Below are 15425 nucleotides of genomic sequence, written 5' to 3'. Positions count from 1 at the left end.
CGTAGACATTTCAGGTAATCACAAATGGACAGCATAACAGACATCAGAAGTAACATGTAGGACGGTAAGAGACAGCCTCATTCAGGCTGATGCACAGGGCAACAGGTACCTCGAACTGGTCCAGGTTCTGGCTTTTTTGGCACAGCTATAGGCAAGGGCTCTTCCAGAACACCTTTCTTGGGCACCTTGGGCACTTCAAAGATATTAGTATATTTTAGTTTTGTGGGCACTACAGATGTATAGGAAACAATAAGACAATCAATAATACATGCATGCAGTCTTCTTTGAGAAAGTGCTGTCATTACATTCAGTCATCAGCTACGCTTTGCTTCAAGCACATGGAATGGTCGGGGTATCAATTACGTCACACAGGAGATGGGAATTCTGTGTGTTTATTTTCTGTTTCTGAGTCAAGGTGGAAATGTAGAAAACCTATGCCCTCTTTGTAACAGCTGATTAGAGACTTATTTATGGAATCCCTCTGTATTTGAGCATCAGTCATGTATCTTTCATGACTACTTTGTCATTGAAGCTTAATTTTTTTTAGGAAAGTAACATTTGCTTTAGCATTACCACCTTGTTTCTATCAATTATTTCCATTCTTTACACCTCTTCTTCATTTTCAGTTTTCCACAGTTCCTGTCGTCTAGATTCTCCTGTTTACAGAAATATATACTTCCTCTCCTCTCTTTTGGATTATATAAGTGACCCTTTCATGTGCTAATAACATCTTCAGTAGATATTTCCAGTCTTTTGCTAGCTAATCTACCTCATGTATACTGGCAGTAACTTACTTTTAACGAGGTAGAGAACTGATACTGCTGCTGTCATCCAGTAGTACAGTCTATCAGAAAATTCAGGGGTGCAACACTATGTCCTTTAAACTGAAGACTTATTTGCAGGCTCTTTTTCAGAACAACATGTTTTTCTATTTAAACTAAACATTCAGTAAATGTTAATTCTTAAACTTTACAAAAAGTTCAGAAAGCTGCAGATATTTTTCAAGGAATCGAATCTAGTATTTCTGCCATGTTTTTGACAATCCATGTTGCTCTTCATATTTCTTAAGCACCTATCTCCAATAGGTGATCACCATAAAAATTAGTTCAACTTAAGTGCAGAAGAGCATGATATTTCTTTCTAATGATGATACTAATAGTGATGACATGTACCTTTGGCTGGTAGTGGTTCTGGTATGTTGTGCACTGTAATGGGCATTTTTTCTTGTGGGAGAGCTTTTTGGGGCACCTTGAGCACTTTAAAGATATTATTTCCTCTTAATTTCACAGTTAAAAAAATAGAAAAGGTTATAACACTTATGATAAAATTAAAGAGTTTAGATATTTCTAACACTGTGACATTCTTCTGGTGACTGGTTCGTTAGTCACATATGCAAAGACAGGCACAGCAGAGGCTAGGGGTAGAGGACACATAACAAATCTTACAGAAAAGAAGGGAGAACAAATGAAAAAATTAATTAAATCGCTAAAATAAAAAGCAGCTCCCAACAGAAGATATACCTTTAGCTAGTGGAGCTTCTTGTTTCTTTGGCACAGCCACAGGCTTCTTGGGCACAGCCACAGGCTTCTTGGGCACAGCCACAGGCTCTGGGGGAACGATCACTGGCACCTCCTCTTCGTGCTCTTCCTCCTCGGCCACCTCGGGCACTTTAAAGACATTAGTTCCTTTTACTTGACCAAGCTAAAGGTCAGGCACATACAGACACAACATGACCAAATGCCGCTCTCACCCCTCCCCACAGAATGCAGAGGGGCAAAGGGCACTCAGTGCTGCAGCAACCCGGAGGGCACGGCAGGCTCTTTCGGAACACCACTGTATACCTTGAGCTGGAGGAGCTTCTGGCTCTCCAGGCTCAGCAACTGGTGCCACCTCTTCTGGCGCTTCCTCCTCCTCTTCCTCTTCCAGGACCTCTGCCTCGGGCATCTCGGGCACTTCAAAGATATTAGTGCGTTTCATTTTACATTGGTGAAAACACGTGCCAAGTAGGAAGAAAACCCAGGGCAACACAGACACACAACTTCACAACAGCCAGCTCAAAACCTCACACACACATGCAGCACTGATTACCCGGTGTGCACAACCTTGAGTGTCTCAGTTTGGAAACAGAGACAGGCCAAGAGAGGGTAGGACAACGCTTAAGAGAAGATGATTAAGTATCTTTGTTAAGTTATCCATGAAGACAGGTACCTCTGGGTGCTGGAACCTCTGGTGCTTTGGCAATGGCCGCAGGTACTTTTTCCTCGCGAGTAGCCTTCCTGGCCACCTCAGGTGCTTCAAAGATATTAGTAACTGTCAGTTTTATACATTAAACAGGAAGATGAACAATGAAATGTAAACTAGAGATGCATTCATGAAAGTAGCCAAACTGGTCTCACGGTATTGACCCGTGTCTCTCTCACTCACTGAGTCACATACACACAAACCCACACATGGGCACAGGCACAAGCACGAGCACAAGCACAGAGTGGTGATGCCAGGTAGGTTCTGTGAGAAAACTGTTGGCTATGTTGAGCTACAGCTCGAGGGTGAGGTGTGAATTAGGATACCCCGCTCTGTACTCAGCAGCCTTCCCCCCCTGGGGAGGAGACAGTGTCATTCTCAGCCCCGCTGTGACCTGACTCTTCCCTGGGAGCAACCTCAGCGCATATCTTATCTGTTGCCATTCCTCATAAATCTGCCAGTGTTTTGCATTCAGCAGTGTGGGCAGTGACAGGGTGAGGGACCCAGTATTTCACCTTTGTCCCTGTTTCTGTCCTTCTCCATTTCCATTCTTTGTTTATGCTTTTCTTTTTATTGGCTTATTTTCTTGTCCTGAGTAGCGCGCTCACCTCAATTTTCATTTCACTGTGGCAACTTCCACAGCCCGTGTGGTTCACCAGATTTTATAGCCACTTCTTTTTCATTATCAACTCAAAATTACCAGCATTTTCTTTAAACACTTGATATGCTGTCACTTCTTCTTACTGCCCTCATATGTGCATTTCTGAGTAAAAATTGGTTTTTCATTTTGAAAAGCTCATGTCTATCATATACACTAACTGAGACTGTCAAAAGAACCATGGAGACATTCACTGTGTCAATTTAACATAACAAAATTGGTCAGCAATCTGAAAAAACTTATGATCAAGTTTTAAAATATGGCATTTCAGTATCTGCTGATTCAGAATATGAAAACAAATCCACAAATTCAAAATATCATTTGGATTGTTTATACAAAACCCTAGATAGTTGAATTCCTAACCGATACATAGCACACAACGTAGACATTTCAGGTAATCACAAATGGACAGCATAACAGACATCAGAAGTAACATGTAGGACGGTAAGAGACAGCCTCATTCAGGCTGATGCACAGGGCAACAGGTACCTCGAACTGGTCCAGGTTCTGGCTTTTTTGGCACAGCTATAGGCAAGGGCTCTTCCAGAACACCTTTCTTGGGCACCTTGGGCACTTCAAAGATATTAGTATATTTTAGTTTTGTGGGCACTACAGATGTATAGGAAACAATAAGACAATCAATAATACATGCATGCAGTCTTCTTTGAGAAAGTGCTGTCATTACATTCAGTCATCAGCTACGCTTTGCTTCAAGCACATGGAATGGTCGGGGTATCAATTACGTCACACAGGAGATGGGAATTCTGTGTGTTTATTTTCTGTTTCTGAGTCAAGGTGGAAATGTAGAAAACCTATGCCCTCTTTGTAACAGCTGATTAGAGACTTATTTATGGAATCCCTCTGTATTTGAGCATCAGTCATGTATCTTTCATGACTGTGTGTTCTGTGCTGGTTTTGGCAATCACTGTTGTCTTTTTACTTGTCACTTGGATATTATCACTATTTTTATCCTTCTAGTTGACTTCACCTTTCTTTGTCTTTGTATGCTTCTCTTTTTTTGCTTTGCACATTCTTTCCTGTAACAGCTCTGGCTTCCATTCTAATCATAGAGTCATAGAATCATTTCGGTTGGAAAAGACCTTCAAGAGCATCGAGTCCAACCATTAACCATGCCCCCTAAACCATGCCCTGGAGTACCCTGTCCACTCGCTTTTTGAATACCTCCAGGGATGGTGACTCAACCACTTCCCTGGGCAGCCCATTCCAATGTTTGACAACCCTCTCAGTAAAAAAATTTTTCCTAATATCTAACCTAAACCTCCCTTGCCTCAACTTGAGGCCATTTCCTCTTGTCCTATCTCCAGCCACCTGACAGAAGAGACCAACACCCACCTCACTACAACCCCCTTTCAGGTAGTTGTAGAGAGCGATAAGGTCTCCCCTCAGCCTCCTCTTTTCTAGACTGAACAACCCCAGATCCCTCAGCTGCTCCTCATAAGACTTGTGCTCAATCACTAGATGCTGCTTATAGCTGTTTCCTGCTATACTAATTTAAAAGATTTAAATCCTGAAATATCATCACTGTGAGGTGGTACTTCACTTGAGGAATGTCATTGTATTTCAGGTGGAGAGAATCTGGTAGCAGAGGGAATGTTTACTTCTCTGGCCAGTGCTTGGGACTTTCTAAAGGAAATGAAATGGTGCAGCACTGCATCAATCTATGGTGTGTACAGTTTTAGAGTATCATAATTAATTTTTTAGTATTTCAATTATAAAGTTTCTCATCGTGATTAATCTGAGAAAATAAATGCCTCTTACAAGGCTCAGTGAATTAGGCGTTCACAGGAATTTTAGAGCTCTCTGATGCTATTCATATCATGTAACATCTTTGCAAATCACAGAGTGGAGAATGTTGACATGTGACCAAAATACAGGCAAATTATAATTAACAGTTTAAAGAAAAGATTCTGCTCCATGATGCTACTCATGGCAACACAGGTACATAGAGATATTTGCAATTATTTTGCTCTATGTACAGAAGCTGCTACTCTGTGCTGAAACCTTCACTTTCTGCTTATTTTGTCCCTTCTCACAGAATCACAGAATCATTTAGGTTGGAAAAGACCTTTAAGATCATCGAGTCCAACCGCAAACCTTATACTGCCAAGTCCCATTAAACCATGTACTAAACCATCCCTCGTAATAATGTGAACAACAGTTTATGCATTCATTCTCTTGCTAGCATCCATAAAGTTCTGGCATTTCTTGGTAAACAGAAGTTCATCATACCTGCTTGATTTATTGCTATCGCTTAATAAATTAAATCTTACCTCCTGAACTTTTAGAATATGCCAAAAAAAGCGTACAACTAAAGTTTGGATGGTTTTAGTTGAGGAAACATTTGATGCCCCTGCACAGCAATTCATATTTGGTACGTCTCTCTGACATTTTAGATACCAGAGTATACAGTGAAAGATCAATTTAAAATGAGATTAATTTTAAAAAAACCACAACCCTTCCTTATGATGATAATCACGGTGGCATGTACCTTTAGCAAGTGGAGCTCCTGTTTTTTTAGGTACAGCAATGGGCACTTTCTCCTCTGGGACAGTCCTCTCAGACATCTCAGGCACTTCAAAGATATTAGTGCATTTCATTTTACAATTACAATACAACTGAATATAAGTACAGAGACTGAAACACAGAGGACAACAGAAATGTTCTGAAGCAACAATTTGGCACACACTTATACTCTGCAATTTGTTTAGCAAGCATCATTTAAAATCTCAGATTCTAAAAGACAGAACAAAAGAGGTTAAGATAACACTTAAGAGAAGAAGGTTAGGTATGTTTATCATGTATTCATGATAACATGTACCTCTGGCTGATGGAGGTTGTGGTTTTTCAGGAACAGCTACAGGAATTTTCTCTTCTGGGACAGCCTTTTCGGGCATTGCAGGCTCTTTAAAGATATTAGTATCTTTTAGTTACGTATATTAAGCTTTAAAACGAACAGTGAAACATAGTATACTCAAGAGAAGGAAAAGACATCCTGTTCAGAAGAGGTACCTTTAGACCGTGGAGCTGCTTGCTTTTTAAGTATAGCAACACTCTCTTGCTTTCCGGCCAGCTCGGATGGTGGTGGTTCCTCAGGTGCCCAAACAGGCTCTGGTTCTTTGGATGCCACTTCAGGCTTTGGTTTTTGAAGTGCTGTAGAAGGCTCTAGTTTTCGGGGTGCTAAAATTGGTTCTGGTTCCTCAGGCACCACAACAGGTTCTGGCTTGCAGGGTGCCACAACAGGCTTTGATTTTCTCGACACTGCAATAGGCATTGATTTTTGGAAACCTGCAACAAACTCTGTTTCTTCAGGTGCTACAACAAGCTCTGTTTTTTGGAGTGGCACAAAAGGTTTTGTTTTGGGGGGCAACACAACGTGCTCTGATTTTTGGGTTGATGCAACTGTCTCTGATTCCTCAGGTGCCACAGTGAGCTCAGGTTCCTCAGGGGCCATGAATGGCTCTGGTTTTGGGGGCTCCACAACAGGCTTTTGTCTGGAGGGCATCACACCATGCTTTAGCTTTTGGGGTGGCACATCAAGCTTGGGTTCCTCAGGTATCACAACAAACTCTGGTTTCTCAGGCACAACAACATGCTCTGGTTTTCGGGGTTCCGTAACAGGCTTTTGTTTTGGGGACACCACACCATGCTTTGGTTTTTGGGATGCCCCATCAGGCTTGGGTTCCTCAGGTACCACAACATACTCTGGTTTCTCAGGCACCACAACATGCTCTGGTTTTTGGGGTGCCACAACAGTCTCGGGCTCCTCAGATGCCACAACAGGCTCTAGTTTTTGGGGTTCTACAACAGGCTTTTGTTTTCGGGCCACGCTAACAGGTTCCGGTTCTTGAGGTTCTACCTCTTGAGGTTTTGGTTTTGGGGGTCCTGCAACGGACTTTGGTTTTCGGGAAACTGGAACAGGTACTTTCTTTCCTGGGAAACTTGTCTTGGCCACTTTATGTACATAAAAGATATTAGTTCTAAATTTAACAACTGCACTGACAATCACACCAAATTTAAGTGAATCATAACACATAAAACCACAATTGTAATGAAAACATTAAAAACATATCAGGTATCAGTCATTTATGTTGGCCTTTTTAACGATAAATATATCACATTTTTGCTTTTCTCCCTTTTCTCTCAAATGTACATACCCACCGCCCTCCCCCCCGCACCAAGCCTCATGCCCCCATATGCAAGTGCACATGTGCACTGATAGTATAACTGAAGTTGTAAGTAAAATCCATGATAATTATAAACAGAATGGACAGGACAAAAGATATTAATAACATTGCAGGTAATAAGCTGAAGATTCTTTCAAGAATTAGCAGTGACGGCATCTAGTTTTTCTTGGTGGAACTTCTGGTATTTCAATTACATTGATATCTTCTGCTCTTAGCTGCTAGAATAGGTACTTTCTTTCTTCTATATTATCACTTTAAAGGTATTATTTGTGGTTTTTTTCATGAACCCAAGTGGGTTAAATAGTAGGAATAATCCAAAACAGTAAGAAGAATTGAAGTATAAAATACAGGCAGTTCAGACATCCAAGATTTGTCACTATTCTTCAAAAAGACCCACGTATGCATGTTTCACACACATATGCAGATACGTAGAGCAAGTGTAATTTAGAATCTCAGAAAAGAGAAGGCCTGGAAAATCACAGTGTTAAAGAAAAGAGAAAAAAATATTGCTTTTGTTATTTTATTAGTGTTGAGATTTACCTTTCTCTGGTAGAGGTTCTGGTTCTTCAGGTGCAGCCTCCGGTTCTGGGACAACTACAGGTTCTGGTTCTTTAGGCACAACCTCAGGTTCTGGTATTTTATGCACAGGTATTTTCTTTTCTGGAGCAACTTTCTTTGGCACCTCAGGTTCTTTAAAGATATTTATTTGTTTTACTTTCAGGAATTTGAAGAATAGGAATTAAAAAGATGACAATAGCTCCAAGGTGAAAATTATCAAACACCACCAGAAAAAAAACCCCCAACTTTATAAATAATCTGTGTTTTTTTCATATTGCTTGATGCACACCATTAATAGCCACTGTTGCTTACTGGGAGCTATTCACAAGTGAAGATGACAACACAATCTGTAACATTTATAGATATTAGAATATAAAAAAAGAGGATGACACAAACTTAAAAAAAATAATATTTAGAGAAACAAATTAACATTTCTGCAATTTTATCAGTATTGAGCATGTACCTTTAGGTGGTGGAATTTCTGGTTTTTTAGGAACTTCAATATGTACTTTTTCTTCAGAAACCACTTTCTTGGGCACCTCAGGCACTTTAAAGAAAGTAATTAATTTTATTTATTTGAAATTCAAACATATGTCTGCAGCATTAAGACACTAAGAAAAAGTAAAACTTGGACATCAGAAGCATCTGTGGTTTCGGATGTGAATATCAACATTTTCCTTTGCCTACAGAAAATTCTCTCTGATGTCTCATTGAGGTACAGATGCATAAACCACAATTTAAACAACAAAAATATTTTATAGGACATTTAGAGTAAAAGTAAATTACCAATATGTTAAAATGGTACCTTAGACAATGAAAGGTTTTTCTTTCACTACTTGTGTACAGCAGTTACCTTTAGTTGGTGGAGGTTCTGGTTTCTTTGGTACTTTAACTGAAACCTCTTCTGGGACCACTTTCTTTGGTACCTCAGGCACTTGAAAAATATTAATAAATTTTACTATAAGAATTTCATAAACAACATTAAAGCATAACAGCAGAACACTATTAGTGAGAACACTAATCACCAATATCTATTTTTTTTCACACAACACATTTGTTCACTTGAAAAACCTTTGACAACAGAAGAAAATTCTAACAGAGGTCTTGGGTACTGTCTTCTCTAGTGTTAAAACAATAAAAAAGTGATGGTTTTGATTCTGTTAATTTTGTCACAGAGCCTTTAGCTGGTGGAACTACTGTTTTTTTAGGCTCCACAACTGGTATTTTCTCATCTGGGACATTCTTGGGCACTTCTGGCACTTTAATAATTATGATAATACTAAGAATTTAAAGAAATTTAAATAGCATTAAATTGGAAAAAGAAACAAAAAAAAGGACACCAGGTAACATCAGTTAAACATAATAACCTTTACCAAATAGACTTTTTGATCTCAATCTTGATAGAGTCATTTGAGAGGAGTAAAGAGGCTGCTCCCAAAAAATGAAATAAAAAAATCACGGTTTATGAGATAGAAAGATGGGGAAATAGTATCAAAAAGGTCTTATCAGTGAAAGTAAGACAGATTATTGGCATGCTTTTATTAATGACAAGTACCTTTAGCTGGTGGTACTTCTGGCTTTTTAGGCACAGCAACTTTGATTTTCTCTTCTACAACTACTTTCTTGGGTGCTTCAGGCACTTTAAGGAAAGAGATTATTTTCAGTTATACAAAATTTTACATCATCTATGTTCAAAGCTTTTCAGTAGAAATTGCAAAGTAGGGAGATTCTTAATGGAGCCATTGATTTGACATGATTATTGACTTAAGTTTCTTTTATGTCCCTGTAAAGTCTGAGGAAACACCTCAGAGTCTTTTGGACTTTCTTCTTCTACATTACATTATTTTTCCATTTTATTCAACCACCTCCCGAATCTCCATTTGACTAAGGCTGCCGTTGTCCATTCTGTATTCCTTGTCACTTTCTTCTGTGCACAATGACTTCTTGGTATCAATTTTTCATCTATGCATGGGGGGGGTTTCTCCTGTGTGAGACATCTGTATCACTTATTCTATACTTTGAAATTATTAAATTCTCTTTTGGGGCTAATTTTTCACTTTCAGTTGGGAGAATTTCAGATCACAGAAGCCCTGTTTCCTCTTTAAGATTTCTGTTGTGGTTCTCAAGTATCAGTCTCATCTCCACCCAGCCACAACAGTATTTCTAACACACTGGTACACTGATTACAGCTATGATTCAAAAAGATGAATTTTCAGAACAGTAGCATATATAGAACCGTGGGCACAGAAAATAAAAGTAATAGGACAACACAAACAAACAATTAAAAAACTAATGTGCACAATCAAGGCAGAGGTTTTTTTCTCATCCAAATTTTAGTTATCTGTAGTGCAACATACCTTTGGCTGGTGTTGGTTCTGGTTTTCTAGGCACAGCAATGGGTACTTTCTCTTCTGGAATTTTCTTGGGCACCTCTGGCACTTTAAAGAAAACAGCATTCATTTTTGTTATATTTAAGGCATTTAAAAATATGTAAACTATTAAGAAGAGTCTCACAAGAAGCATATGAGAAAGACCAGATATAAAAAGAGATATGTCATGCAAAAAATGTTGTATACTATTACATACTACTAGGATTTTTTTATAAATGACAAATAAGGGGTAATTTTTTTCTTTTACTGTAAACCCTACTGCCCAAGACAAAGAGAAATCTCCTCAGTGAGTCACCATTATTGACATACAACCGTTAGGTGGTGTTACTCTTGGCTTTTTAGGCACAGCAACATTTACTTTCTATTTTAAGACAGATTTCTTAGGTACTTTGGACACTTTAAAGATATTAGTGTACTTTTAAGAATTACGAAAATAAAACATGCAATACAGAGAAATAACACAAAACAAGTAGATGTATAAGGATACTCTGACAACAGTTACATGTTCTGAAAAGCCTCTGTGGTTCTATCCCTCTGGCAAATAACAGTTTGAAGTGACTTTGCTGAGGATCTTTTGTCATGCAGTGGTGACATGCCCCGCAAACTGCTAGTTCAGACAGACTTCTAAAATATCTGAATGAATTGTTACAACTGGTTTCTGTGCCTAATGCCATTTCCATTCAAAATTAAATCAATTGATCTCTAAGTCTAACATGAGCAATGTGAAAGAGTAAGTGTATATACTTCTTGTTTGAGTATTGATAGAATTTCTGAGGCTGTTTACAGTACCTATAAACACCCATGAAGTTAAAATGTTTGTTCTGTAAATCTCACTGCATGTTGACTCAGCTAGAGTTTTTGTTATTTTTAGTCCCTTTGACTAGTTTCTGATATAATTTTTGTGCCGTCACAATGGATTACTCTTGGGTAGAAGAAACAAACTCAACTAATTTTTAATTACTTGACAACAGCAAAACAAGGGGCAGAAGATACTTGGAAGAAAAAGGAGAAGGAAAGGATATGTTGACCTATACCTTTGGCAGGTGGTGCTTCTGGCTTTTTAGGCAGAGGGACAGGTTTCTCTTCAGGAACAATTTTCTTGGGCAATTCAGGCACTTGAAAGATATTTACTGATTTTAATTTTAATTTTATGACTTAAAGACAAGTTGAGAAACAGGAAAAGGGACATATACAACATAAATGCCACAAATCTGACACAAGTCGACCATGACTTATTAAATCAGAAACAATGTAAGAAACAGAAAAGATGTTGTCAGCAGAAGACTTCAGTTCTATTAGGCTATCAAAGTACCTTAGAGAACAGAAAGACAAGTCATTAAAAAATCCCATTTGTAATGTAAGTAAGGTACTAAAAGAATGAACACAAATATTAATTACATTGAACAAGAACTAAACCGTGAGCATGAATAATTTAATTTTCCTGGAGTTCATAACTTTGCAAATTGCAGGAAGAGATGATGAAGAAGATATATACCTCTAGGTGCTGGAGCCTCCTCTTTTCTATAAACAGTAGAAATTTCTTCTTCTATGTGCATCTCCTCATAAACTTCATGTACTTGAAAGATATTAGTTTAAATACTTAAATTAACTTAGAATATCTTCAGAAAACAAGACAATGTGAAAGATAAAGAATAAATAGAATCAAATATTCAAGCTCATCTTAAGATACACAGGTCTATTTTATATCAACTCTCAAAATTAGGATTCTTTCAAATGAGGGAAGAAAAAAATCTCATATTCTACCCTGATCTGACCTCTGCAGCTTGCCAGAAGAAAGATGTGTGATATGTCCTAAACTGAGCTACTTCAACTCAGTGCAAAGAGATAGGCTCTGTCTATCTAAGCTCTATCACTTTTTCTTTTTTTTTTTCATTTCCCCCACCCTAGACTGATCTCAAGTAGCAGGGTCCCTTGCAATTGTCTCTTTTTCACATAAAGCTAATTTTCCCCTTTAGAACAACTACAGGTGATATAATTTTTAATTTTTTTCAATTAATTTTATACTGTTGCAGTTAACCAAAGCTGCTAACTAAACTCTAGTTTATGGTAGACAGAATGTGCTCAAAATAGTTGAAGATTTATATATGAAAAAAATTTTTTTATCCTTCAAATCCCACTCAAAATTTCTTGTACCTTTAAAGTGTGAAGCTTCTTCTTTAGGTAGAGCAGGAGGTATTTTTTCTTTGCGGACAGCTTTCTTTGGTACTTCAGGAACTTAAAAATATGGGTTTATTTTAGAAATTTGCACTGGGAAATAAGTAGTACAGTTTTGTAAAACAATAAAAATTTCTACTAGAACAATATGAAAATATATGGTATTAACCTGTGAATACAACTCAACACTTCACTTTCTGGAGTTCACTGTTTTTCTAACTCCTAGCACTTACAGGTCTGAATTTGCTCTTCTCTGAAAAGATAGTAGTTAGGCTCTTTTTTTCTTATCAAACAATGTTAAGGAATTCTGGCAATTTAAAGGGTTTTATTTTTTTTAAATTTCAAAATTACCAATAAAAGCAAGGCAAAACTCCAATGCTTAAGTAAATAACTAAATTAACTAAATATTATGTTTCATACATCTATAGAGTTCTTCAGCTCTGGAATTTTATTACAAAACTATGTTTCTATGAAGAAATTTTTGTGGCTTTGTATTTTGTCCTCATTTAAAGTCTTACTTTAATCTTGAATTTATTAAAGTCCCTGACATGACTGCAAAGAGTGCTTCTGTAAACAAGCTTCTGCCGCAACCTTTTAGATTTTTTTTTTTAATATATTGTCAGAGAAAGTATTTTGGGAAATAGAACATGAGACAAGAAGTCAAAAAAATATAAGGCTAATTGCTGGCCCTGCTATGAATTTCCTGTCTACCAAATTTCTTTGTAATCGTCTAATTTTGTCTTTTTAAACTTTAAATTCTTGATGCAGAGTGTATCAATCTGTTTGAGCAGCTGCTAACACAAAACAAAAATAAGAACGTATAGAAAAAATTCCTTGAATTTGTTTTCCTGAAAGATGAATTATTCTGTCTTAATAACTGTTCATTAGTTTAACATATGAAGAAAGATGCTGAAATATTTTTTCAATTCTTTGTAAATGGTTACAAAATGATTATGTTTTTAATCTCTGATCTCTCTTTATGCATGCTCTCTTTCTAAGATAAAAACAGACAAACAAACAGACAAAATTTACTCTTGCAACAAGAGATCAAATGGAAGAAAACAGTGTGTATAGCACCTGGTCATGTTGTTCAAGAAAAACAAGCATATGGGGTTTCTCACTTGGTACTTCACTTTTGAAAGAGACTAGAGAAAATTCATTTGGAGGTCATGTACCTTTAGCTGGAGGAGCTTCTTCTGTAGGTACAGCAACAGGTATTTTCTTCAGTGGGACAGTTTTCTTTGTTACTGCAGGTACTTCAAAGATATTACATTTTTTAAAGAACATTACAATATACAAAATGTAGGTAACAAAGAAGCAATGACAGACACACAGCATCTAAGGAAACGTTAGAATGAACACATTAAATAACAGATTAGCACATGGATGGAATGATGAAGATGAGTAACTAATTTGTAGGGAACGTGTTGATTTATAGATTGCTTGAATAATTGGTGTACCTTTAGCTGCTGGAGCTTCTGGTTCACTAGGAGTAATAACAGGGACTTTTTCTTCTGTTGGAACTTCTCTGTAAACTTCAGGCTCTTTAAAGATATTAGTTTATTTTACATATTTTAATATTATTTACAAGACAAGATTAGAAAGACAACTTATAATGCAAAAAATGCAGACATGTATATGGACAAAGAGCTGTTTAAACATAAATTATTTAAATATCTCATTTCAGCCTAATCATTTACCTACTATTGCTAGAAATGACCATTCCCAATTAGTAAAATACAAGTTTACAGAAATAGTTCATTTTATTTTCTAGTTACTTATTTCTGTGTATTAGATAGAAATTGTAACCGAATTTCATGTCCTCATCTGGCATTAACCATCTATATCCCAGCTCAAAAATTAATTGTTACTCAGGATGGCTCTTAAACCAGTTCCACTTAAGTTCATTTCTTTGGTCAAATGTGGCTGAAGTGCTTTCCTGGACCAGAAACTTAGTTTCTCTCTTATTTATGTTTCTTTCTCCCATTATTAGAGAAGAAAAGACACTTTAAAAATGCTAAATTATAACCAAATTTGGGGGGAGAGAGGGTGTCAAAGACATGGATGGAAGTTGCTTTTAAATAATTAAAAAAATAATTTAAAATGTCTCATATTTTACAGAACAATCTAGAGCATGAATGGATATACTCTCTGCAATTTACTGCTTGGTAGAGGTGTCATTGATGTACCTTCATACAAAGGAGGTTCCTCTTCTCTAGGAATAACGGTGGGTACTTTATCTTCAAGGACAGCTCTCTTATGAAACTCAGGAACTTCAAAGATATTAGCTTTCTTTTAGTAACCTCAAAATAATTTTCCACTTTTAAAATTCAATATAAATAAATAAACCCAGAAAACTAAGTTCTTTTAAGGTCCCAAATACTGTGCCTTTTTGAGAATGAAATATAGAGTTCTAGACATGTCTTGCTGGAACAATTCATTGTGTGAAGAAATTTATAGTTTCTGCTCTCGAAGAGCATAAGCCATTTCTTTTCCCACTGTATCATCATGTTTTTCCTTCTGATATGTGTAACAGCTTTAATGGTTTTATCTTACTAGCTCTTGCCTTATTACTTCTCCACCAGTGTCATGAACAATGTATTGGTTTCAACCCCCCTGTTTAAACTAAATTCACAACTATATTACAAATATAAAAGCACTGAAGGTTTACATACTGGTAGCATAAGTAGTGATACCTCCTCAGCATGTTTTCATTCATAAATCAATGTATTTACTCTTTAGCACATATATAGCACATATCTGAAATGTTTACCTCAGAGTTTTCAATTTATCACTGGGTGCTGAATCTGCACTTAGAGACTAGAGACTCTTGCCAGGGTGTAAAGAACATGAGGATCATTTTAGAAGATGCTATTTGGGAAAAACAACACAAATATTTCCTTTCCATAAAATGTTATATCAAAGGTTCCTTTACCTTTCATTGGTGGAACTCCTATTTCAGGTGTATGTGTAGGTTTCTTTTCTTCAGGGACAATTCTTTTGAGAACAGCTGGCCCTTTAAGATAGAATTTACTTTTAGGGCTTTCAAAGTTATTTGGAAGAGGTTAGAAAGAAGAAGAGCAAACATAACAAGGAAGATTCATGAAACAACAAAGGATTAAATACTTCCTGAAAGAACATCTATGTTAATTTTGAAGATTAGACAGAAGAATAACATTAAAAAAATATTCTTGAAAG

General features: G+C 36.9%; 1 protein-coding gene across 25 annotated transcripts in view; it reads right to left on the bottom strand.

The window, feature by feature from the left end:
- TTN (titin) overlaps positions 1-15425 on the bottom strand; it is a 245697-nt gene that overhangs the window by 116212 nt on the left and 114060 nt on the right. For 22 of the 25 annotated variants that reach the window (XM_052793469.1, XM_052793487.1, XM_052793489.1 and 19 more), the window contains 7 exons: positions 10020-10100; positions 9218-9301; positions 8516-8596; positions 8126-8209; positions 7645-7794; positions 1842-1952; positions 1521-1667 (listed from right to left, as the gene is read on the bottom strand). In XM_052793469.1, coding sequence (XP_052649429.1) covers positions 1521-1667; positions 1842-1952; positions 7645-7794; positions 8126-8209; positions 8516-8596; positions 9218-9301; positions 10020-10100 — 738 coding nt within the window. The remainder of the gene's footprint in view (positions 1-1520; positions 1668-1841; positions 1953-7644; positions 7795-8125; positions 8210-8515; positions 8597-9217; positions 9302-10019; positions 10101-15425) is intronic. The other 3 variants (XM_052793488.1, XM_052793490.1, XM_052793478.1) reach the window with 2 other exon arrangements.

This window comes from Harpia harpyja, chromosome 7 (assembly GCF_026419915.1).
Source record: "Harpia harpyja isolate bHarHar1 chromosome 7, bHarHar1 primary haplotype, whole genome shotgun sequence".
Classification (NCBI taxonomy): Eukaryota; Metazoa; Chordata; class Aves; order Accipitriformes; family Accipitridae; genus Harpia; species Harpia harpyja.
The sequence above is the reverse complement of the archived record's forward strand: the minus strand, read 5'-3'. Positions and strand labels throughout refer to the sequence as shown.